General features: G+C 36.7%; 1 protein-coding gene across 4 annotated transcripts in view; it reads left to right on the top strand.

The window, feature by feature from the left end:
- The window catches only part of FGF14 (fibroblast growth factor 14), a 383,911-nt gene that overhangs the window by 268,575 nt on the left and 89,465 nt on the right, over positions 1-25,871 (top strand). For 3 of the 4 annotated variants that reach the window (XM_048295900.1, XM_048295903.1, XM_048295901.1), the window contains one exon: positions 20,455-20,565. The exons of the other annotated variant lie outside the window; for it this stretch is intronic. In XM_048295900.1, the coding sequence (XP_048151857.1) occupies positions 20,455-20,565 (111 nt within the window). The remainder of the gene's footprint in view (positions 1-20,454; positions 20,566-25,871) is intronic. 4 annotated transcript variants of the gene reach the window in all.

Genomic DNA, 25,871 nt, shown 5'->3' with positions numbered 1-25,871 from the left:
GAAAATTACACAGTTTTGGACTCTTCTGGCTACTGCCATGGAAACAGAAAACTGTATTTACTGGATAACTATTGAAATACCAGTATTGAAATACCTGCCATTTTTGTATCCTTTGTTGAGCTTTGTTGCCACCCTTCTTCATTGCGAAGATAAGGCTGAAATAAGGTTTGCCATGGCAGTCATTAAGGTAAAATCAATCAGCACTGGATCTCACATCTTGTTCCAATGGGAGCAGTGAAACAGATACCCTAGAGCTTATATGCCACTTGGTTAACTATGTGCCCTCAAATTAAATTAGAAAAAAACAGTACAAGGAAAGAAGTTCTTTTTTGACTATCCTAGCAATAGGATGGAGCTGCAGATACATAAAATATGCAGATGAGTTATGCTATTAAATATTAAGGTTGCTCTGGGTATTTATGTGACTCTGTGGCAAGTAGGTAAGGTGGTAATGTTGCTTCCATGAGCACTTGGACCCTTGAATAGAAGAATATGACACTCCAATGTAGACAAGGCCATAGTTATCATTATCTATGCTGTGACAAAGTTTAGACCACTGGAAGGCCTGATACCTTAGGTCCACACCTTTAGACTACTTAAAACCCAAAAATAGAGTAGTAGTTTTTTGTGGTCTGCTCCCTAAGAAGCTCCAAACAGGACATAGTGCATTGGAAACTGCTCCGGCTGCAGAAAAGCTTCAGCTTGAAAATCACAGTAGCAACACCAACAACTTATTAAACAAAGCTGTTCAGAAAATGACTGTACTGTCATCTGGGAAAGCAAACCGACATTCAGGTTTGTGGAGTTTTTCACTGTGAAGAATGCTGCATTTTCTATTTTGTCGGAACAGCATTTCCAGTCAAAGCCTGTTTTGACAGACACATCCGGACTTACCATATTGGTAAAACACCTGATTACCCAAGGGCGAGGGATGGAATGGGGAGAAAACTCAAACAAATGTGCTATTCATGTCTTGTTCCATCTGAAATACTATGGCAGATATACCAGACTTATTCAAAGAGTAGTTATATGAATAATTCAGGCTTTAACTTTTATTTCATTGGTTCTGTAATGCCTCGTATCTGCCACGATCCTGTGCAGTTTTCATGCATTAAAACACAACAAGGGGAGTAACGGTTTGTGACAACCAACTGCCTGACAGTATTACCACAGCCCTAGGCCCTAGGGTATATCACCGTGTCCCGCAGCCTTAGAGGAGGAAGAGGAGAGAAGATCCAGCAGGCAGGAATTGTGCAGCAAGATTGATCTATTTAATTTTACAAACTCTTTTATAGACTTTTTTCTTCATAATTGGACAAGGATCAGCCACCCCTTGGGGGTGATTGGCTAAAGTCCTAAAACATCCATTGTCAAAATATTTTTCTACTGTACTCTAAACAAGACTTTTCAAGGCTGCAGGTGTTTGGTTGTTTACATAACTCTGCTACCTCTTCTGTGTGAGAGAAAAGTCTCTCACGGGCTTAGAAAACAGCAAGAAAATCCTTGCTAGCAGCATTTTGTATCCACATGACAGCAATTACGTAATTTCAGTCAGTGGAGTGGGGTTGACAGCCAAGTCACGCTGTGCTGTGGCTGAACTTCAGGCCTATCCCTCTATCCCCAGTATATTTCACTGAGCTTATTTTTCTTATATCTTTCTATTACTAAAATAGGCAGATAGATGAAATTTGTTTCAATCTGTAAAGAGAAAATTAAATACAACCAGTTTTTTCTGGGACTGCAATTTTGGAATCTGCTAATGACCACAACCAACTTTTGTACAGGTTTTGATAAACAAAATCAGAGATTTTGATTCCATTTCACCAATTTCTGTATGTGCAGAATTTATATAAGTCTTTCAAGACTGAGTTTTTCATTTTAGCACATGAAGCTGCAGAAATTGCTCCTCATTCTGAGTTCACCACTGCAACTAGCAAGCAAGGCTGTGAGACCAGACAAGTAGTTCTGGAAGTAGTAGATATATGAATCAAAAATATATCTTCCTTTATGTTCATGTCCACTGAATATAAGGAAAGATACTTGTGGATTCATTAAACTGCTGTGGCCTACTAGAAATAAATGTTGTAAGGTTTCATTTGAGTGGAAGCTTTAAAAAAACCAACCCACTCATTCCCACTCCCTCAGAACTGAAACAAGGATCAAGAATTGATTTAAAATATAACTACAATTGTTCTGTTGATGCAAGTTTTACTGGGTGTTTTCTAAAATGAGTCATGTTTGACATCCAGACACGTTTCCGTACATTGCATTGGTCTTCTAGCTTGCATTCTTAGAGGAGCTGCACTATCAAATATAAGGAAATCTTCCAAACTTCAGATATGGAAGCACAGCAACATGTGTGGTTTGACATCACGAGCTGTGTAGCTTAGAAAGTTCCAGTCATCATTCTAGAGAAGCAGGGACAGGCATGTTACCTGGTGTAGGAACCTGAGTCAAGAGTATGTTTTAAGAAATTAGCTTCATTTATCTAGGCTTTATTTTTAGCAGCCAAACATACGCTTTGTAAGGGTTTGTGCTTTCTCATACTGACAAAGGAGTCATGACAGTGGTAAGTCACCTGTGCTAGAGAGGGTAGAATACGCACTAAGAGTTTGTGGTAATTTTGAGATTGTCTATTGCTGTTGTAGCAGTAATGAAACTCTGCCCTAATGAATATGAGATCTGGGTAATTTATTTTGTGACTTCTTCAAGTGACCTTCTGTTGTGCTTGTTTAGTTTTGCATTTCGCTTTGGTTTTTATGCTTGTTGCTATAATTGCTTTAAAAAATAACCAAACATGAAGCAGTTCTTTAGGACTGTATATCATCATCAAGGAAAGAAGAAAAGAATTAACCAAATATTTTATGGTGAGCAAGTAAAGTGAAATTGTCACACATAATCCTTCTTCCTAGGCAAAGGAGCTACATTTTTTTTTTTCTGACCTTCTGGTAGAGGTTGTTGGGCTGATATTTTGATTTTGCCTGAAACTGTTTTACTGGTCTGTCAGATTTGGCCAAATGCCAAACTTCCATCAAAACAGGATAGTTCTGTTAAAATTTGTGCTGGAAAACAGTCTTAAGGCTGAAGTTTGTTTGTATGTTTGTTTGTTTTTTAAACCCCAGGGCACAAAAAGCATCTCTGCAGCTCAAGCACTTTTCTACCACATGGACATATCAAGTCTTGAGTTCCTACTCACTTTGATTCAGACAAAAAGCCTTTAACCCCAGCCTGCATTGGTTGCCAGGCTGATAGTTATTCCTGTGTGAGTAACCCTGGAAATGTTTTTCCTTTCCTTTTAATTTTTGTTGAAGAAACCTTTATTCTGGGCTTTATCCTGAAAACATATTTCACAATGGAAACATTATTTTCTGCTTAATTCTGTCTGGAAAGCTTTTTCAAAATACATTGACATAGTCAGGTAACAGGTGACTGATCTTTATTACAAATGCCAGGACATTATCAGAGAGGGTTTGGTGGTGTGGAGTGATGGTAGTTGTAGGCAGATAAAGCAAGAGGAGTCGCTTCAATGTCTTAGAACCATTTTTCTGTTAAACAAATGTATAAACTTTAACCCTCTTGAGGCTGGTTTCATGCATTTTCCCACACCCACATGCTGATTTTAGACATCAGTCAACTAATACATGTGGCACATGTAAACCTGTTACCTGTACACTATGAATGGGAGCTAGATCTTTATGCAGAATGCTTTTTGCTGTTGAAGGATCTCATAAACTTGTTTCTTCAAGGGACTGCATAAGATAGGTGTCAAGTAGGATAGGGAATTAATTTAACTTCTGGAATGCTGTGGGTGTGTGTCACAAAGGCAGAGGGGTTGTTCCCCTTCAGGTCATTCAGGGAAGGTTTAACCATTACCACATATTTGTGTAGACTTCTGAATTTAAGGTAGTAATTTAAAATTCTTTGGAGAAAAACAGAGTTACTGAGCACCTTTTCCTGTTCTTCCTGCTAGGAAATAATTTCCTGTTAAGTCCAGTTTTGAAAAGTTCTGCCTTAAGGATGGCATTTCAAAGGATTTCCATACTGGCTGGGTTCAGATGACTCACAGCTTTTCTTAGACAAGTTTCATTGCAATCATCATTGTTACATCATTGATTTTTTTTTGCTGTGGTCATTTACCATTGAATCTGAATGTTCTTCTATGATATTTTGATTCTGCTGAAGTTTCAGGATGAAGAATGTTTTCCAACAGCAAATATGTGGCCATGGATCTACTCTAGACCCTTGGAATTAGGTTCACCTGATTGAATGAAAATTCTTGCTATGTGGATACCAAAACTTGGGCAATTTATAGGTTCATGTTTTGACTGACATGCAATTAATTAAAAATATTTATTTCTAGGGAGTAATTCATGACACCCTAAAATAGATGGGTTCACTAGCTGTGAAGGGAGCCAAGGAGGGCTGCATCAGATGTATGCTTTAGAAGGCCTAATGACTCTAGTCATAGAGTCTGCTCTAGAAGTAGGATGCTTCTGAAATGCTGCACAGCAGGCCTGAGGAGAGCTGAGACCCACAGTAGTAGTTTAGGTCCCAAAACAAAGCCATCTGCCTCTTTACAGCCTCCCAGTTTCCAGTGCCTGGACAGACAGCAGGCTGGCTGATGGAGTTGGGAGCCTGAACCCTTGGGAACCTTCCCTTGGACTGCAGTGGCAGCTTAACTTCCCAGAATGTCCTGCTCTCAGCAGAGCTGAGAAAACTGGATTTTTCTCTCACAGAGAAGTCAGATTTCTAAAGAATAAGGAGTATTTTAGGGTGCAATAAATATATTTTGAAATCTAAAATTTCCTGCCATTTACCCTTCCATTTGTATCATCCAAAATATTCTGATTATCTTAATTATAGCTCTTGTCACTAAAATTTATTGTCTTTTATCATGCCTGGAGTATAGAAATTCCTTTGATAGAAACCTGAAGCATTTAGTAGTGTTTGCTTATTAAGGAGATTTTGAGAACTTCAACATTTTAGATTTTCGCCATTGTCCCAACAATATGTAAAGTAATTTCCATACTAATTTCCAATTTACTCAGCTCTAAATTTAGGTTGCCAAGAAAAGCTGTGGATGCCCCATCCCCAGCAGTGTTCAAGACCAGGTTGTTTGGGGTTTTGAGCAACCTGGTGTAGTGGAAGGTGTCCCTGCCTATGGCATTGGAAATGGAACAATATGACCTTTAAATTCCTTTCCAACCCAAGCCATTCTATGATTCTGTGAAACATCTCAGGACTTTTAGAAAAGTCTTAGAGCTATTTATGGCTTACAAAAACTGCCATTAAAATAATTGGTGACTTTTCAGAAGAGCTAATTCCACTGAGAAATTATGTATTCTGAACAACACATATCCAGTAGTTAACATGAATTAACCAAAACATAATTTTAAAAGCAAATTATTTGATTTAGAATTGTTTGGAAACTGTTGACAAGAGTTTCTTTTTATTTTTTTCCCCCTTCCAGTTGCATTCATCAGTAGATGACATTTTGCTACACAGATAGGAGGCTTCTAATAAATGATATCTATTTGCACTGACATATTTTTATATTATGAAGAGTGGCAAGCCTTTTCCCCTTCACTTACCCCACTTTAAATTCCTCTTTTAAAATCCTTATGTTTGCCTCAACAGTGGGATTAACACTGCTTTACAGAAACAAACACACTCAATCAATGTATGACTTGGGGCCTCTGACGTGCTTGTAAATAGTGCTTTCTGTCTACCCAGTTATTAATTGTGTCTTTTCCAGTCCTATTAAGTCCTTCTGTATAGCCTGGCAGGGACATCTACATACTGGACTAGGATGCAGAAAACCACATTTGTATTGCTGCTTTGGACAAACTGTTCATCCTCTTCATTTTTCTATTGTGTTGTCTGTTAAGTGAGGGTGTTGCTAATCCCTTGTGTTTAGGTGTGGCCTGGAAATTTGCTGGCAGCAGGGGCTTTTTACTGTGACTTTACAATATGAGGCCAGTGCTTATCCTCTTCCAGCAACATGCCCCTGTGCTCTGGACCAGCCCAGTCCCCTCCAAAGTGGAGCCTGACCCACACTCCTCTCCTGATTGAGACCTTTCTGCTTTGCCCACAGGGCCATCCCCGCTTTTCTCATGCTGCTGGAGTCCAAGGATAACATATTGACTAGAGTCTACAGAATATTTTAATCAACAGGACACATTAAAAATCTGGTAGATACTACAGGTTTTTTAACCTAAATATCATGGAGGCAGCTTGTCTTTGAACTTGAACAGTAATTTCAATGAATAACTCTATGGCCTTTAAAATATATATTTCAAAATATTCAAAGCCAACCATGTTCTGAAATTAAAGAATGCTAAGTAGAAATACAGAGGCAACTTCTGAGGCAATTTTAGGCAGAAATTAAAAACTATCTTTGGTTTTCTTTGCATTAGAGCTGGACATCTGGAGATTTCAGGAGGCAGCCAGGAAAATTCAATGGAAGACACTTGTCCTCTCTCAGTGCATGACACTTTCCCAGTGAGTGGGTATAGATTCTGCTCTTATGAAAATCTGAATCTGGTAGTAATACTCTGCTTCCTTGGTGTCTCTGTGTTTCCAAATTGGGCATATACCTATGACAAGTTCTTTAGATTTCGAGTCCTTTCATACACACCAGAACTAGGCTGAAAGCAGAAGCCTCAAAATAAATCCCATTAGTTCAGGTGGAAAAGATTTATGTGCCTCTGCTTTAGATAGATTATTTGATAGGCCACATCTGTGTTTAAAGGTACTTTTCTTCACAAACTTGTTGATTCCTAAATGTAGAACTCAAAGCAACAAAAGAGTCTTCACAGACATGTGAGTTTAACCATGGTTCTCCTTGTAGGGAAAAGGTATGAACCTGGGAACAGTCTGGAGTAAAGCTTTTATTTTCAGATAGATATTTCACAATTTTGAATTTTTTTTCCCAGTTTTGAAGCAGGTCTTTTTTTCATGTTGTCAGTCAGTTGAATTTTATAATTTTAACTGTCTTTGACTGAAAGGAATATTTAATTCGTTCAGCAAAAAAGGATTTAAACTCATAGTTAATGATGATTTTGTTTGTTTTGGTGGGACCAGGTGTCTTTTTCTGCAAAATACACTGTGAAAAATATGGCAGGTGGGTTTTGTGGCAGCATATAGCTGACAGTGCATTGGTCAGGGTCATGGGAGCTTTTACTTTCTCTTTCCCCATTCCTCCTCTTCCTTCTCTGGTAAACCCACACTTTGCATACAGGTAGAAATAATTTCTTAGAAACATCAAGTGTCACCCACTTGACGAGGCTGCTGTCATGGATTTTAGTGAAGAACCTAATAAAGCACAATGAAGGCTAATCCTCACTTTGTGTGGAGAAAGGAGTTTGGTTTGTGTGTCAAATCTGAAGAGTTATGTTGGAGACTTCTGCTGTGATTGAGTTGAGAAACAGAGAACTATATCAAAGGTCCCTGAGTAACAAGCAAGACTTCTGCTACAAAGCTTCATTGAAAGCTTCATTGAAAAGGAAGTAGATTAATTTCAGGTAGCTTTCTAAATTAGTAATGGCCTGTTTGTTTGTTTTTCCTGACTGCGCATGGGAGCTGAAGAAGCTTGAATTTATGTCCTGATAAAAAGTAGATGTGTTAGGTGTTTCAGCTATGCTATGTTGCTCTTGAAGTGTATGTAAATCTGCACATGCGTTAGGATACTAAGGCACACGGTATTTCACCTGCAGTATTACAGGTGAAGCACCAGCAACACCTCTGCTTATGGTACAGAGGAGCAATCCTTGGACTGTTCATTGGAGAGCCTGAGTAAGAGAATGTGAGGTTTAGAAAATGAAAGCAGGACAGGCAGCTCAGGCCCTGCATTGGGAAGCTAAAGAAATCTCAAACATTCAGTTGAGGGCTGTCTTTAGAACGTTATTACAAAGTAAAATTTGCAGCACTTGTTGCAACTGCTCATTGCTCTGGGCTGATAGCAGAGCTGTCATTGCAGCATCACCAGGCACAGGCAGAAGTTGCTGTGGAAGTCCCAGGGACAGATTTCCTACTTTTCAATTTCTGTAATCTTTCATCTTCTAATAACATTTAAGTTGTCAGTAGAATAAATGTGCAGGAAATATAAGAGATTTAAAGCGGGTTTGATATTAATACTCAGAAAATGTTGTAATTTCTTCTCTAGAAGCATACCTGTTGGGTCTCCTGAATGCTGGATCACATGGTTAACACCTCAGTCTTGCCTGGCTCTCACAAGTGATTGCTGCAGTAGAAACACATGGATCTGGAGAATGAAATTGCTTTTGATTTCTGTTTAAAACATGCTAGTTGAATTTGTGTATTCTTTAAAGTGGTTTTCAGGACAAGCTTCAAATTGAAGGGTGGAGTGGAAGTCCTGGTGTGAGAAAAATCAGTAGCTGATAGTTGAGGATGCTAAGCAAGCTAGTTTAAATTTAGTTGTGCCCATATGGTTGAATTTTTGTAGTATAGGTAGGTCTCCTAACACAACATAAGAGTGAATGAGCTGCTGTCTGGAGCTGGCCATAATTCTGGCCCAACCAGATCAATCTGACAGGACTGGAGCTGAGTCTTGGGGTGGGGGTGAAAAGACTTGTCCAAAGTGTGGAGAGCATTAGTGCATCCAGAGTGTGAACAGGTCTGAAGAGCACATGATATATGTTTTGGGTGGATAAGTAAGCTCTCTTGGGTGTAGTTAATTCAGTGCATTTTTGGCCTGTCCTTCAGAATGAGCTACCTGTTTCTCACTACTCCATCTTGAAAGAATTAAAAATCACTAGCTCCGGGGAAGATGTCCATACGTGGTTAGAGGAATGTCACCTCTTACTTTATTGGGAGACACCAAGGAAGGAGGTCTGGAATTTGCCTCGTTTAGTATCTTCACACATAATTGGACATCTGTAAGAAATTAAGAGATGATGCCAGACTTGACAAGGAATGATGATGCTGTTAACTCTTTTAGCCAAGCAGACAGTGAAAGCAGGAGCCATAGTTATGTAAGTGTTGTGGCTCAGCAGCCTTGAGGAATATGTTTTGGTTCGGGGTTTTTTGTCAGTTTTGTATTACACATCTTGAGAGAAAATACACATTTGAAACTGCCATGGTTCTTCAGTCTGACTCACTACTTTGCAAAACGCAGCTGGATGGCTGATGAAGTTGCCGATGGGTTTGGCTCTTTGTGCTTATATACCTCTATGATACGACCAGAAATTATAGACTGCACTGAATTTCCTGGTAGCTACAAGGTGAAGTTTGTATCTTCTGTTAAGTTCACAGCCTGAAGAGAATCTGTTTCTGTAAATTTGTAAAGAATGACATATGTGACTGAAGGCAAATTTGTTTTATTTGTATAAGCTTACAAATCTATTTTGTTATTAAAGTTAAGATGTGATTAGGCAGCAGGGTAGAGTGTTATCTTCTTATGTCCTCTTGAATAGTCAGCATTGTTGGATGTGCACAGCTGGAAAACAATACCTGAACAAGAATAAAGCTGGGAAACAAGAAAGGAACGAGAGTACAGTAGGTAGGGAGTGAAAGACAGCATGTGAGAAATTGTGGAAGGAAGGCCTGTAATCTGAACATGTTAAGAAAGTACATATGGCAGATGCATAGCCATGATGAGAAAGCTGCACTGGAGGGAAAGCAGGTTGAAAAAAAACAGATCATGCAATCACTGTAAAATTGCACTAGATAGGATGGGAGATTCCTTATCAAGCTCTTATTTTTTATTTCATTTTCAGTTTATATATTTTAAAGCTATATGTTCTGGTCTGTGTTTTAATAAAATTTAGATTCAGAGATTGAAATCTCTATCGGTGTTTTTGAGGTATTTTTGGGCAGGTCATCATCAAAACATGAACCAACTTTGAGCCAAACAGGAACAAGCTCCTCCAAAACCTAGCAGATATTTTCAATCTTGAGATACTTTATACAATACTTTCATTTTCTGTAGGTGACAGTGAGTGGCTGAGTAGTCTCTTCTGAACCTCCATTATATTATAAAAAGATTCAGAACTGGAAGATTTACTCCTTATTAGTGAATAATCAAGTTGATCTGAAGTGATTCTGCACATTTTCTCATAGATGCTATGATTATAGTTCTGAATATTTTCTGGTTAGTAGCTAAATATCTGGACTAAATAGTGTTTCCAAAACATTCACAGTAATCTAAATGGTTTTGTTTGGGGATTTTTTTATCTGTTATTTTTCCTCTAGGAGCATTAGCTAGAATAAATGGAATTTGCCAGTTTTAGCCGTGCCTTTTTTTCTTGCTAGAGTCAGTCTTGAAAAAAGACTGAGAAGAAAAGGAAGGCTGGTGTGCTGAAGTCCCTCAAAGAGGTTCTAGTTGAGTGACTGCCTGTCACAGTTTCCTGTGATTGTCCTGTATCATTAGTGTCAAATTCTACTGATTTCCTTAAAGCCCAGATCCTGGGGTCATGTAGCTTCACAATAATTTGTTTTCTTTCTGTGTATCCCAAGTTTTCTTGGATAGCGAGATGGGGAGAAGACAAAAAAGCCTTGAAGGTGTGGCCCAAAACCTCAAACTCAAAAAATAGGCAGAGAGTAGCTTCAGTAAAGAGGTATGGTTTTGTCATACCGATGATAGAAGAACTTACTCTCTTATTCAGAATTCTAAAATGTTCAGACTGTGTTCTTCAAGTGCAGGGGATTATTTTCTTGTCTCTGAAAATCAGTTTTCCGAGGTTCTACTCTTAGGATTTCTGAATTGTGTTTAATACCAGAGATTATAAAGCCTTGCAATCTGCAGGCTGAATGGACTTTTCTCTTTCTCACAGGGAGAATTTGGGAAAAAATTAGCTCAGGAAACCAAAGCAGCCAGGCATTGCTTCTCTTTCTGTCTCTCCATCTCACTGCATTCTCACAAATAAAATGTAGAAGTGCTTGTGTATATGGTAGAATAAAATATAGGAAAAAGTCTGTTATTTCTTCCCTGGTTAAAGAGCATTCCCAGGTAACACTTGGTTACACATTAACTTCATATTTAGTTTGTCTTGCTATTTTCTGGTTCAAAGAGTTCTTAATAATCCATTTCCAGTAACTCATGTCCTTTCTTCGGTATATAATTTTTTAAAAAAATAAATAAATGAAAAAAACAGAAGACCCTCAATTATACTTCTTTTTAGTAGTACTGCCTCATTTTCACCTCTGTTGCTTTTAGTAGTTTTGGAGGTTATAAGTGAAAACAGCAACCCTTTGTGAAAGAGGAATGTAATGCCGTATAAAATGTTAAAAAATTGTTAATGACACTGTATGTGTAATGATATTAAAAATTCTTTTGTAGCTCTTCTATAAGATTTAATGCCAGTGCATTCATGCTTTCCTAGACAAATAAATATTTTTCTAAGTAAATAAGGCATTGTATTCATACTAACAGCACAAACAGTCTGCTTGTCTGATGGAACCTCTGTAATCTTGCTTATACAGAAACAATAATGTTCTTAACTAATAACTAATACAGAAATATATTTATTTCCTTTTCACAATGGGATTATCCATTTCTCAATCAATTTTCCTTTGGATTCCTGCATCTCCAGTAATATTGCTTGTTCATGAAGAGGACTGAAATGCAATTTGCACTTAACAGATCTCACTTTGCTGCGATTTCTTTGTAAACAAATTTTGTCTTTGTAAACAAATCTGTTCAAACTGTTGGTGAATGAAATGGTTTGACAATGAGGATATATGTTAAAGCATGAGGATTAAATACTAATATATAAAAATACATGATGTTCTACTAAGTAAAATCCTTTTTACTTTTTTAAAGGTTATAAGTCAGCTTATTGATCCAAATTTTTCACAGTAAATGTTTTCCTGTCCAATATAAAAAAGAAATCCCTTTGTTTTGTAAATTATTGAACACTAAATTGAAATGTAATTGTTTTATCAACATCTTAATTTCCTTTTGAATGAGTTTTTTAATCTGAAACAGGTTTATTTATCTTTGGTTACTACTTAATGCTTTTATTTTGTTATTAATCAGGAGTTTACATTTGTGCACTAATTTGTTAGTACTGATGAAAAAGGATAATTCCTGTTTCTTTTGGCTTTCTGATTTATATATTTAAACCTGCACAAATCTCAACTCAGTCTACTCAGCTCAACAAACTGTCATGTGGAAATGACAACCTGTGATTTTTGTAACTTTATAAAATGTAGTAATGTATCTGTGGTGGCAGTAAAAAAAAGAGACTGCTACAATAGGAGATATTTGAAATCTGCTCCACCTGAAACCAGGAAAACTTTTAAGTTGTTCAGCTATCAAAGAAAATTTAATTTTGCTCTGCAATGTGTCTCTGACACATCTTATGAGAAAAAATCTTACGGGGAGTGGCTGAGGGAGCAGAGGTTGTTTAGACTGGAGAAAAGGAGCCTCAGGGGTGACGACATCACCCTCTACAACTGCCTGAAAGGAGACTGTATCCGGGTGGGGGTTGGCCTCTTCTCCCACGTAAAAAGTGGCAGGACAATAGGAAATGGCTTCAAGTTGTGCCAGGGAAGGTTTAGGTTGGATATTAGAAAAAAATTCTTCACTGGAAGGATGAAAGCATTGAAATAGACTGCCCCAGGAAGTGGTGGAGTCACCATCCCTGGAGGTGTCTAAAAGACACGTAGATGAGGCACTAAGGAACATGGTGGTGGACTTGGCAGTGCTGGGTTAACGGTTGGCCTTAGCAGCTTAAAGGTCTTTCCAAACTACATGATTCTATGATTCTATGTCTTGCAATTCCTAATGATTCTATATTTTGCAATTTCTAATTACCACTTCCTAACTAGGACAAATCTCCTTTGTCACAGTACATTGGCAGTGCAATTTCTGTTTTTCTCCAATTTTTAGACTAGTCAGTAAACTAAAATTTCTTGAATATAATATGAATGGCTTATTACAGTATTTTGAGCCACTGGCAAGAAAATAAAAGTAAATATGATCCTCTATGCTCTTGACAAACATATTTCAGAAGTGATGGTTTTGCATATCTGAAAGCAGAGGGAATACACTTCATTATGTGGACTTTTATGTATTCTGGCAAGAATTAAATAAAGTTAATTACAAGTTAAAGACCTCAGCCACTTGATATTACAGAAGCCTCCTGAATACAAAAATAGAAAATGGAATGCGGTGTAGAATTCAATACTTGGCATTCGAATTATCCTGTTAATTCTCTCTCCATTAACCATTACTCTGATGGCTTTGAATTCTTGTAAAATAGATTGTTTAGGCACTTTAAAATTTAGTTCTAAGTCAGTTGGTGAAAGAAATAGAAGCTGACTTCAGATATTTAATTACTTAATGATGCGGCATGCAAGGAGATAAGTAGTAAAGGTAGTAAATACAAATGCAATGTTCAAACACTGACTTCTAAAAATAGAAATTATTTAGGAAGGGGAGTATCAAATTAATTCTTTTGTAAGTTAGGTGTTATGTGAAATATATTCAGTTACATTTATAAAGGTCATCTATGACCATCCTATTGTGCTTTCAATGTTCAGTGACATCTTCAGAGAAATCTCATTCTTAAATCCCATTTATTTACTGATTCTAAGGGCAGTGCATTAGTCAAATTTTATACATAGCTTAAGTGGTAATAGAAGCTGCCATGTTGTGCTTTGGTATTTTTTGAGTGTGAGAAAAATTATATTTGGCGTTTGACAAAAGCTTTTTATAGAAAGGTAACAAAGTAGAGATTATTGCTAATTGAAGGTACAGAAATTACTTAATTCTGGGATCTATTGCTTGATGCTTTTTTTTTCCAAGAGGAACATTAAACAATATTTTGTATAATGTTAATGTTTTGCTGTTAGAATTCAGAACCAAGAATATGCTAGGTAGAACTATGATGGTCAGGTATAGGAAGGGCTTCAAAACAAAATACTAGAATGTTATTTTATCTAAGTTCCTAACGTTCAGTAAGACATATTGGGTATTTTTTAGGCTTATGTAAAATGAAAAGAACAAATAAAAACTGTAATAGCAAGATTTCTCTAACATGGAATTTAGACAGTAGAATTTTTAGGATTTCAAAGTAAATTGAGAAGGTGAATATAGTTGCAAAGATGGGGCTTTTTCATCAGTGGAAGTTGAAGCTTTTTAGTTAAATATATTAAACTGTGACTGATGCTATCTAAGTAAGCTTGGAAGTAGAGACCAGCTTTTTCTCCATATTCCTGTGTATAACTTAAGCTTAGACATCATTTAGATATTAAGAAAGTGGAGATCATTGAATTTTAGTGTAGTAGGAGAAACATGGGTCAAAAGTGGAAGGCAGTGTTTAGGCAGGAATTTCCCAACAAATCCATGTGTTGCAAGATCAGAACCATTAGAATTATACAATGTAGTCCAGTAGGAAGATAAATGGAAATTATTAAATGAATTTACTAAAATTAAACTACTATGGCCATGTAAATTGTGATTTTGGAACAAAGTGATTTCTGAACAACCTAAACTTCTTCCCTTTCCAGCAAATACACTCCAAAAATAATGTCTGGTAAAGGAGGCTGTTAATTATTATGCTGTAGACAAGTCTATTAAATCCAATCACCTTGTAAATCTGAACAGATATAGATTATCCCAGCTAGAAGCCAAGTTCCTGTAATTCTATGGATGATCAAATTTGTTCAAGTAAAACCATATAGCAAGAAACAAGTCTTATGTAGTTTGAAATGCACTGTGAGACCCAGAGCCAAAATGTCAGTGCCCACAAATGGAAGGGAGCGCATTTTGCAGTTAACATAAAAACATTTTCAACACAAAGGCAAGGATACCAGCACAAAGGGGGCTTTCAAGAAAAGCAACCATTTTGCAGAACTCCAACCTGCTTTCATAGTTTACTGGGAAATTTCATAAACGCTGTGGAAGTGCCAATGACAATGACAGAGCAGGAATGTAGGAGGACTTTCTGTCTTTTAACCGCGCTCTCAAAGTGAGGTTCTGCAGGAGATGAGCTTGTGATGTGAGACATAAATGGACAAAAAGTAGAGTTAAAAATAAACACCAAAGTTGAGTGCCCTGTAATCATCATGAGAACGGAAAAATAAGTGAGCAAAGAGAAAGCCACCTCGTTTCAGAACAAGTACTATTATTACTTATGGGAACAGGGAATAATGGAAGCTATTGCTTTTCTGAGTTCACATTATGTGCTTTTCTCTTCTGCCCTGAATAGAGCAAAACTTTCTTTCAAAAATATTTTTCTTTCAAGTTTTTAATTAAATTTTAGTTTTCTGATGCACATTGTGAGATACTGAAAAAATTATTAAAATGAGAGAGCACTAAAATAAAATAATAACATATAAAATAAATGTCCATATTTTATCATTTCCTATTAACAATGAGAGAAAGTAAAAACACGATCAGAAACTTGGAAACATTGAGACACCAGGTGATAGGACAGTCTAATAAAGGAGTTAAGGAGTGTATAAAGCTTTTGAATGTAAGAGCTGTATCACTGGAACAGCTGAAGGCTTTAATAATGAAGGATGGTTTCAGATGCCTATTTAGGATTTTATCACCTTTAAATGAAGTACAAAGTTCTGTATTTTGAATTCCCCATTGGCAATGTACTTGCTTCAGGAAGCTTGCCTTTATGATTGTGTAACACACATTTCAGAGGACCCTGCACTTTATGTGCTGGAATGACGATGCAAGGCTTGCCAAAAACAAGGCAAAATGTAATGTTATAATCTATAACAACTGTACCTGTTTGAGTACTGTTGCAATTGAACATAAGCAATATGCTTGAGAAGAAGATGACTTTTGGAAACTGGGAAAAGCATTACAGCAGGAACTGAAATACCTGAAATGATAATCCAAAAAAGAAAATGTAATTTTTACATGGCATTTTTTCCCTGCTTCCAGAGTTGAATTGCTTAGTGGAAAGTTTCTGAAATACTAAGCACTACAGAGACAAGTTTGAAGTTTTAAAAAGTATCCAGACATTGAAGCAACAATAGGTTTCTGTGCAGAAGTCAGTGAGGGGTTGAAGATGTCTTGAACTCTGGTATAGTGGATGGGGTCTAAGGTGCCTGCAGGGGGGTAGTTAATTATTTATAAACTAGAGATGCTTCAGCAAGAGACATGGCAAGAATTCCAGTCCAGCACACCCTACACACACACTACTGTTAGAGTACTCTTGTGCGAGAAGTCAGGAAGCCCTTTTGCACTTCCCAGGGCTTACAAACTAATGAGAAGATGTGTCTGGAGGGAATGAAACACTCTGGACTTTGGGTGGGTGTTTTACTTTCCAGCTTCCAAAGAAATCTGCTGGTTGCAGGATTTTGGGGGGTTTACTTTGTTTTTAAAATCTGAATACATATGTTGGGGTTTTTTTATATTTCAATAAAGCTTAATAGATGAGGGAGAAGATTCCTAACAAAAGCTGACCATAACATCAGCGAGCAAGATATGACAGCCAAGTCATGGTAACTATCAGCGTACCATAAATCTTAAAGAAAAAGGTGCTCTATTTTTTTCCTGGACCAATGTGAGTGGTACTTTTAGCACTGAAATATCCAAAAGTGAGAACTGCAGGATGGAATTGTGAAGAATAAAGGACAAGTAAAACATGAAGGACCTGGGTTACCAGTTGTTATCATGAGTTTGATGCTCTGCTATCTGAGCAGAATGTACTTCTAAATACTGGCTTTTACTTGGCCCACTGAGCAACTCATTTTGTGAGAGACTGGTAGATGACTGGATACTGCAGTTTATTCTCCATAAGAATGTGAGTTGATGTGAGACTCCCCCCCCCATTAAGCATTTGCTTGTCAGCAGGCTTTTATTTAGGATCTTTGCACAGAGGAGGGAGGAAATAAATAATGACAGTAAAAAAAAGCCTTCCTCTGGTAAAAACGAAAAATTAAAACTCCAGTGGATGCTAAGGGACTAATTTTTTAAATATACAATAGGCATATTCGCCACTGTTCTTTTAGCATTTTAAGTTCGTCTATGTCTTAACACTCATATTTAATGATTTTTTTTTTCCCTTGTTTATTTTAAATCTGTAGTTTCTAAATCTGTTCTGGCAGTGTGTTGGAGTGGGAAAGTACATGCTAAAGCCATTCTCTCTGTGAACAGAAAATATTCACAATTCAAAACATAAAGTGTCATAATTTTTCTAGAGCAAGAGTTGCACTCAGCCTGTCGTGAGTTAATGCCAAAGCCATTTTTGTAGCCACTATTTGAGAGAGAAGACATCTTAATTAAACTCTGCCTTTGTTGAGGACATCAGAAAAGCTACTGACAGAGTGTTCATGCTAACTGCAATCATCCATCCTGCCATCACCACTGACAAGGAAAAAAAAGCAAGAAAAGTGGGCTGCAAGTGGCTGCTGTCACACAGATTGCTGTGAAAGAGAGTCTTGAAGAGCTGTTGCTTTGTCCATTCAGTATAGCTTTGAATTTTAAGAGACAACCTTTAATAACAACAAGTCAGAATAATTTTTCCCAATTTTTCCCATTGCTGAAATGTCATGCTGAACTGTTCAACCTCAGAAGTCAAGGTGCAAAATAAGATTGCTTAAAAATCATTAGGAGATGTTGAACTGTCTCTTAATTTTTGATGCATGGTGAAGTTTGCTTTTTTTAGTTTCATTTCCCCTGAAATCAAGGTGTTTAAAATTAAATAGCAATTACATTGTTCACAAAATAACCTCACTGCAGCAGCTGGGATTTTAAGAGAACTAGTAACAAAACTTCTATAATAAAATCATGGGAGCTGGGAGCTCTTAGGTGAGGTTGTATGCTCTCATCCTGTTTGTTTGTGGTTTATTTTTTTACAGTATTTTCTTGCCATTATCTTTCTTTCACATATGGGAAGATAAAAGCGAGTGTGGGGGCTAAAGGGTAAGAATAAATGCTGGTCTGTCTGTCTGTCTGCATCACTGTGGTGAGAATTAAAAAGGTAACACACCCAGAACACTTGTGGACAGGCAGCACCAATCTTCTGCTGTTGTTTCTGGGCATTGCTGCTCACTACTGCTGTCCAGCAGACAGCAAAAAGAAAAAAGAATTAAAAAGTGTGGTCAACAAGCATTTGAGAAACTCATTTGTAAATCACCTGAAGCTAAGACTGTTCCTGTAATATTATTAAGAGACAAAGGGTAGATAAAATGATACGGAAATACAGGGACTAGCAGATTTCTCTTCTCTGCTTGCTGCTCAGGTGTCTCAAAAAGGGCCAGAAAAAGTAATTTATCTTTCTGCAAGGGGAAGAGATAAACTTCTTGCCTGACAGGATTGTCTGCTTCATCTTGGAGATATTTACCTTGAAGCTGTATGGAGCAGTCTTATTATGACTTGCATCAAGATTGATGTGTCATTTCACTTTCATTCAAATATCATTTTGGATAACTGGTAAAGCAGGGTTAAATAATGCTTTTGATGAAAACAGACAAATGATCATTAGAAAGTAGATTTAATTTGTCAATTTAGAAAAATGAATAGAATGAGTATAAAGAACAACTTTGAAAGTGACTTCTAAGTTTGACATTTTTCCCTTGAAGCAGTAGATGTAAACAGCTGGTGACAGTGAGTTGACTGTACTTTGCCTTCCTATGAAACTTTGCACTAGAAAGGGTCGATAAAAAATCACTTATTCATGATTCCTTGGGAACAGAAAGTGTTTTTCAAAATGCTGATGTTTTTCCTGTAAATAATTTTTAAAGATCTAGTTTTAATAATATTTTTACTATACTTTTATTTAGTCTTTAAAGATGCCTTTTTAATAAGTGTTAACCAAGCATGTCAGTTTGAAAGGACACATTGAAAGCCTACTTTGACAGGAATAGTGCCTATGTAAGAGGAACTCACTTTTCATTTTTAAGTTATGAAAATACTTTTGAATTACCTGATGAAGTTGATGGAGACAGTACATTCAAATGAATTACAGTTTAGCATGTTTAAAAATTTTAAAAATATTTGTTTCTGAGTATTCATATATAAAGACAAACTTATGCAAATGTAAAAATTACCAGAAAGCAAAATTTGCAGTTAAAATACATTTTAAAAAATTAAGTTGTAATATGCTTATATGTTGATCTTCAGTTGTTAAATTATTTATTTCCATGCCTCAGAAGTCTTATGGTGTTACTGTTTATAGTAACAGTTTTTAGTATATTTACAGTTTAATCTTCTATTTTTAATTTAGATGGGCTTATTGTTTAATATGACTTCGTAATTTGGATATTCAATAAAGACATTTGCAGGATAATTTCATAGGACTGAATCTCTACAGAAATTTCAGTACATACCACTTAGAGGCAGTTTTGTTTATTACTGTTTATTTTCACATCCCCTTAGGATACTCTAAGTAACTCAGCATGATTAATTGTGAGAGCAATTATACACAAATTTTGTATTCTGGCCACAGGGTTGCATGAAAATACTTTCTGTCTTCCTTCAAAGTTCACGTTTATTTTATTACATATCTGTATCAAAGTATTTATGAATTTAATGCCTTACAGCAGGGCTAAGCATGATATGATATAGATGCTTTTAATGCCAACCTTCTCACAAATTTATGTACTGGCGGCCTGGAACTGGGCCTAATAGTTAATGTTTGACGATATTAATACTGATATCACACAGAGGTAGTTCTGTTGATTTTTTTGAAGATGTGATGTCTTCTTTCTCTGAATCACTTTTACAACAGCTCAGTTTGTGATTTGGTAAGGCAACATCTATGCTGTGAATCAAAAACTTTGTGACTCGGCACTCCCTGCCCAATTCTTGGCAATTTTCATGAATGCAGCGTATTTAATGGAGTACCTTCATTGTTCAGCTACCTGGATTTCCTGTAGCTTTAGCTTACTGAGAAGTTTTTCAGCTTTTTCCTTCTATTGAACATGGGTTATGTCTTGCCCTGATTGTGGGTGTTATTCCCTGGGGGTGGGAGAGGGCAGGTGACTTGAATCTGCTTCTAGTTTGGTTAAAATATTTTGGGAACTTCAGATGGTACTGTTGTAAATTATACCAGATAGGTTTACCACTTTTGATAGGAAAGGAAACAGGTCTTTTCGACCCAGTTTCCCTAAAACTTACGTGCAGTACAATAAGTTGCTAACATATATGAATCGAGTAAGGTTTTTCAAATGTTTTGTTAGTTTCTGTAATGGGCTATACTTGTTGCTGAAGTCTAAAATTTTTTTGCAGGGCTTAATATGGTTTAAGCTTTTGACTGTGGGTATTTGGGGTGTTCTTTTTTTTCTCTTTCACCTGTATTAATGATAATCAAGGATGTTGGAGGCAGAGAACAGGACACAGAACTGAGCTAACAACACTCTGCAGAGAGATTTTTCTCGATCTCCATCAGGACACATCCTATTGTAGTACTTACTTTTAAGACAGCATTGCTGCTTCACCAAACTTCCTCCTACAGTGAGAGAAGTAGGGATAACTCTTGGAAAAAGTTTTGAGGCTAGTGACAAAATATGTTTGTCTTTCAGATCCCCAGCTCAAGGGTATAGTGACCAGGTTATATTGCAGGCAAGGCTACTACTTGCAAATGCACCCCGATGGAAGTCTCGATGGAACCAAGGATGACAGCAGTAATTCTAGTAAGTGACTGCCCCAGGGGAATGTCTTAATCGCACACGCAGATCGCATCGCTCGAATGTGTATGCACAGGCACCATGTTAATGCCTTTGGAGGGGTTCTGAATGTGTTTTGTTCCAAAGAGGAGGGTTCTGTCTGTTTGAACCACCACCAGCTGATGACCACCAGCATGGCTCATGCAGGACATTGGCCTAAATGTTTTGCCTCTGAAGGGGAAGGCATAAGTGCTCATGCACCTTAGGAGGGAGATATTTAGGCCAATGAATGTTTCTGGTAATTTTATGAAAGTGGTAAAATTATAATAAAATAATTTTTTTAATTAAAGCTCTTTATCTAACATAAATTTCTTATATTCCAATAAATAACAATGAAATAACAAGAGATGGAAACTAAATTTCCCTGAAAAATCTGAATTTACAAGCAAATAAATGTATGCTAAACTGTCAAAGTCCTTAATAAAACACATGCTAAATTACCTTGCTGAAGGTACTAAAAATTCTGGGGCTAAAAATCCTACAGTCCCTCCACCAGCAAGAATTCCAATGATGTTAAGAGATTTTCTGCCACTGCAGAGACTGCAACAGTGGCAGTTTTTAAAAATATTCCAAACAAAAGAGGTCTTTAAAGGCCGTGTGGGTTGCTGCTTTGGTATGCTTTTCCTATGATACTGCCACATATTTTCATTCAATGAGCATATATATGTTTGATAACTTAGCTGCAAATGGTAATTAAACAAACCTATTCTTACTCTAGAAACATATGATTTGTATTTTGTTTATTTTAATTATCATGACATATTTAAGTAATGTTTCTGTGTCATCTTGAATTTTATTTTAAGCACTTTTAATACACAATATTTATCTTCTTGTTATGCACACATAAATAACCCCTTAGTTTCCTTAAAAATGTTGGAATTAGGCTGCAAAAATTAAGGTATTTGGGGTTTCGGCTTTACATTGGTAAGGTCTTGATTTTAATTGATGCACAGCTGTCATTTATAACACCTTTCATCAGCACATCGCATGATCATCTTTTGTTGTTTGTTTTGGTTTTTTTCTAACTGAGAAAAATTAGATAATATATTTTGTTGTGTATCTCTCTGCTTGTTTTCCAAGTATTTTTGTTTCCCTCCTTTGCCCTCCCCATCCCACCCCCATCCTTAATTCTTTTCTTCCCTCAATGTGTCCATCTGTCATCCCCACTTCTCTACTGAAGTACATACTAAGACCTTAAGCAAGACAAGATTATTATCACTTTTTTTAGAAGCTTTGCCTAGATGAGGTCTCAGAACTGTCTTAGGGTATAAGTGCGTATCTCTCTCCCTCTGCCCATCTCTCTTATTTTCAGCTTCAGCGAGAAGGTGTGTATGACTGCAACAATTTTCTAATGTTTTATTGTTATTTCTGAGAGGTTTTTTAACTCTTAGATCTCTATGGATTTGGAGCCTTTACAAAGCTAGACCGCAGTGCCTTACTTTTCTGTTTTTGGTGTTGTCAGCTTCACAAATTGTCCTCTTTTTTTATTTACTCTTTCTCTCCCCTCTTCTGTGCATTTCTGGTTTTCCATCTCTATGCCTATCTCCCTTGTTCTTGTTTTACCAAAATGCAGAATGAATAATCTATATTATAAATATTCTGAAATATTGAACTTCTCAAAACTCAACCAAATTCCATATAGCAGTATTTTGTATAAATATTGTTAGATAATTTGTTTTTCTCCAAAATTATTTTCTGGCTATAAAGGTGTGGGGTTTTGGTTTTTTTTCCATAAAGTCATTTTTTTCTGTCTTTCAGTGGTGTGATTTTTTTTTTTCTTAACTAGTCCAATTTTCCAATATTTTTTATTAAAGACAGTTTAAAACAGAAGAATGCAAGATTACTGTGTTTGCCAGGAAGGCCTACAGTCTCCATTGGAAATTTTGCTGGTATATATGTATCAACACTATATTAAGAGCCAAAAAGATTTATCTACTTGGTATATTCATTAATGTATGAATATGTGTTTGTTTCTTTTGCGCTGTTAGTTTTTTCCCTTTCCACTCTGTTTCCTTTCATTTCCTGTTTAATTTTTTTTCTATTGCTTTTGTTTATTGCAGCATATGTTGTTTTTCCTTCTCTCACTTTAAAACAATAATTTTCTCATGGGTAGAATTTCTAGTATTTTGATATTTTATTTTGTGAGCTTCTTAGCATGATAATTTCTGTCTGAGGCTTACAAGTGAATAAGTTTTGGCAGCTGCCCAAGGGAGAAAATCCTGCTTCTGACTGTGGTGCTTGCAGGCTGCCTATTTAATGTGCTCAGTGGGTGAAGGGATGGACATGTATTAGCTGTCTGTAGGACAGATAGAATATTTACCTGGATAATGAGGATGACTTCAATTTAAAGTGTATTTCATAAAAAAAAAGAAATACAGACTGCCAAAGGGTGTGCATCTCTGCCAGCCTTCCACCTGTCTTCTGCTCTATTCACCGTCCCTGAAGAGAGCCCACTGAGTAACTGGGTGTCAGAGAAGCCAGAGGGAGCGAGGAGTGAGGGAGAGAAAAAAGATGCAATTTCTTTTTTGTCTTCAGCAAGAAACTGTTTGAAGCTTAGTCATGCTGCTACTTTTTGTGCTGCTGCCATGTATTCTGTGTCAAGCAGTTAGAGGTGTACTTGAAATTAAAACTCCCTCAAGTGCCTATATCATTTTGTACTCATTTTATATGTATGTCAGTAAACATAAGTTACACACTTTTGGAGTCACAGTGTTATAGAGAGGTAGCTCAAACTAAGACTAAGGTGGTTTTAAAGCTTCTCAGTAGTCTCTTTAATGTGACTCTTTGCTTCCATCTGAAGTCAAAATGAGTTGTACCAGTGGTTTTAGTAAGCTGCTCATTGTCCCAGTTTGAGTAAAGTCTAAAGACTGCAGAGAGAGATGGCAATACTTTTAGTGTTGTTATCACTGTGCGCAAATGCTTGCATGAAAAAGGAAGAAAGATGTGACATGTAATTGCATCCCTGAATGTACTTTCGTCTGCTCATGTTGATGGCCATGATATTAGAATCCAGCCTAAACAGACCAACAGGTTTCAGTTCATTGCTGTAATATCTTTTTATAACTTTTCTGAGTTAATGATGTTTCATGAAACAATGGTAATAAATGCACCTATTGCTTAATGGTGCTGAGTTTCCTTAAATCACTTCACCAAATCAAGGCTGTTAGCCAAACAATCTTGTGTGTACAGTCTGTATTTTTTTTTTGCCCTGCTCTCAGAGGTATCTTGTTTTAGTTTTGTTTTTTTTTTTTTATTTTCTCTAATGCCTTACAGTTTCTGGTTTGCTTTTGTGTCTTGCTTGCAGCAAAGGGCAGGAGCGACTGTAGTTAAAGCTGTAGCTGTGGTTACTGAGGTCCCACTCAGTGTAGCTGTCATTATCTCACACTGATTTTCCTGGATTTTACAGGTGCAAATGCAACTTGCTTCACTGGCCTCATCATTATTACTTAGGAAACACAAGCTACTACACAGAACTCATAAAGAAATAGAAACTATTTTCATGTGTGCTTGTAGTAACAAGCATTACATTCTCCTCCTGTCCTCCCCACCTACACCAGCTCATTTTTAGGCTTTGGTCTATCTTCAAAGTTTTGTCTCATGAATGAAGGGTAGGTTTAGTAGGAAGACTAATTAATTTGAGAAACAGAAAATTCCAACTCTAATTTCTGAGATTGAAACCCTGAATCTTGCAGCTCTATCACTTGTTTTAATTCACCTAGAGTGTATCTCAGGCAACAATCACTGAAAAAATGCAACATAGATTATACTTTCCTTCATAGGAACCGTCAAATGTTGCAATTTGTGCCCCTTATGAAATTTCAGTCGTGTTTATACCATGTTTATAATATTCTCTAATTGAAAGAGCATTACTCATTGGTAGTCTTATTTCATAAACTGATAAATAAGAAAGTGAACCTTATCCAAGAAACTTTGATTTGGCTGTACTGTGCACATCTTTTATGATGCTGCAACATGCTTTACCTCCTTTGTGGTGCTTTGTACCTGGTATTGTTGCTCTTCAAGAAATCCTGCAACCATTTAACATTTCTTTATTTTCATCTTTTTATGAATGCATGCTTCTAATGGTCCATTTATATCTTCCAAATTGAATGTGGAAGTATTAACTTTTTAATGTCTTTATAAAATACCTACCACTATCATATTTTGGTTTGAAGATACTCATAAAATAATCTTTACAGCACCCTTGAAAGGTAAAGGAGATAATTAGATAGAAATAAAGCACATAAAGATTAGGAAAAAAACACCTGCAGTGCTGTTAAATTTGGATTAATGAATGTTAATTTTGGATTACTGCACTATCTGCCGCCTGATACTTGCACTGGTTTTTACTCAAGTTTGTCTTCAAAGAATTATACAGGCATTTAATCATCTATTTACACCACCTCTGGGAGTTAGATAAGCCTGTTTCTCCCACTGGCATAATCTTAGTCTGATAGGGTCAATGTTCAGTCATGCTCAAAAAAAGTTTTAATTATGTCTTCTGTAACATCAGGCAGGTGGAATGGGTTTGCTCCATAAGAAATGCATGGACAAACCTCTCAACAGCAACCTCCTTGCAGTCATTGCCAATCTAAAAGATGTTTTGGTGGAGTTGTCATTTTTGTCTGTGGGCCTGCAGATGAAAATAAATTAAAGAAATGGTTACTTTGATCTGATTGGACATTTGGTGCTGTGGAAAGTTTTGTTAACTGTCACGAGGGCAGTGTGCATGCAGAAGAGGCTGCAAGTTTGTAACTCTTAAGCCATCGGTTTATAGCAAGATCTTGAGAAAAACAGGGAGCTGTAATAGCAATTTTCTTGTAGCTACAAGTCAGCTGTACCTCAATAGACTTTCACGAGCACATGGAAATATCTGAATTCAGGCATTTCAGATTTCAAGTTAATGGACTGTGTTGGTATAACACAAGAGAAGGAAAAAGTTATGTGGCGGTTTTGTGTTTTGCTCAAGAAAGGAGTGACTGCTTATAAAAAAAAAGTGGACTCAGACTTTTGCTAAAACTTTTTGAGGATTAGAATCCAACTCAGATCTGGAGTTCCTGCAAGTCTCCTCCATGAAACCTAAACCAATAATCCTTTTTCATGCAAGTTGTTCCTGCTAACTGTCCCCACTCTCATTTTCTGATATTCTTGCGGTGGGAGTAGGCTTGCAGGCTTAAGAAAAGGAGGAGAACCCAAATGCTTTATGGCTGTGGTTTAGATAGAATACAATGCAAAGCTAAGGGAGTGCGCACAGCACTGAAGAGGAGAAGGGG

The sequence above is a fragment of the Corvus hawaiiensis genome, chromosome 2 (assembly GCF_020740725.1).
Source record: "Corvus hawaiiensis isolate bCorHaw1 chromosome 2, bCorHaw1.pri.cur, whole genome shotgun sequence".
NCBI classification, from domain to species: Eukaryota; Metazoa; Chordata; class Aves; order Passeriformes; family Corvidae; genus Corvus; species Corvus hawaiiensis.
This window is presented reverse-complemented; position numbering and strand designations above follow the sequence as displayed.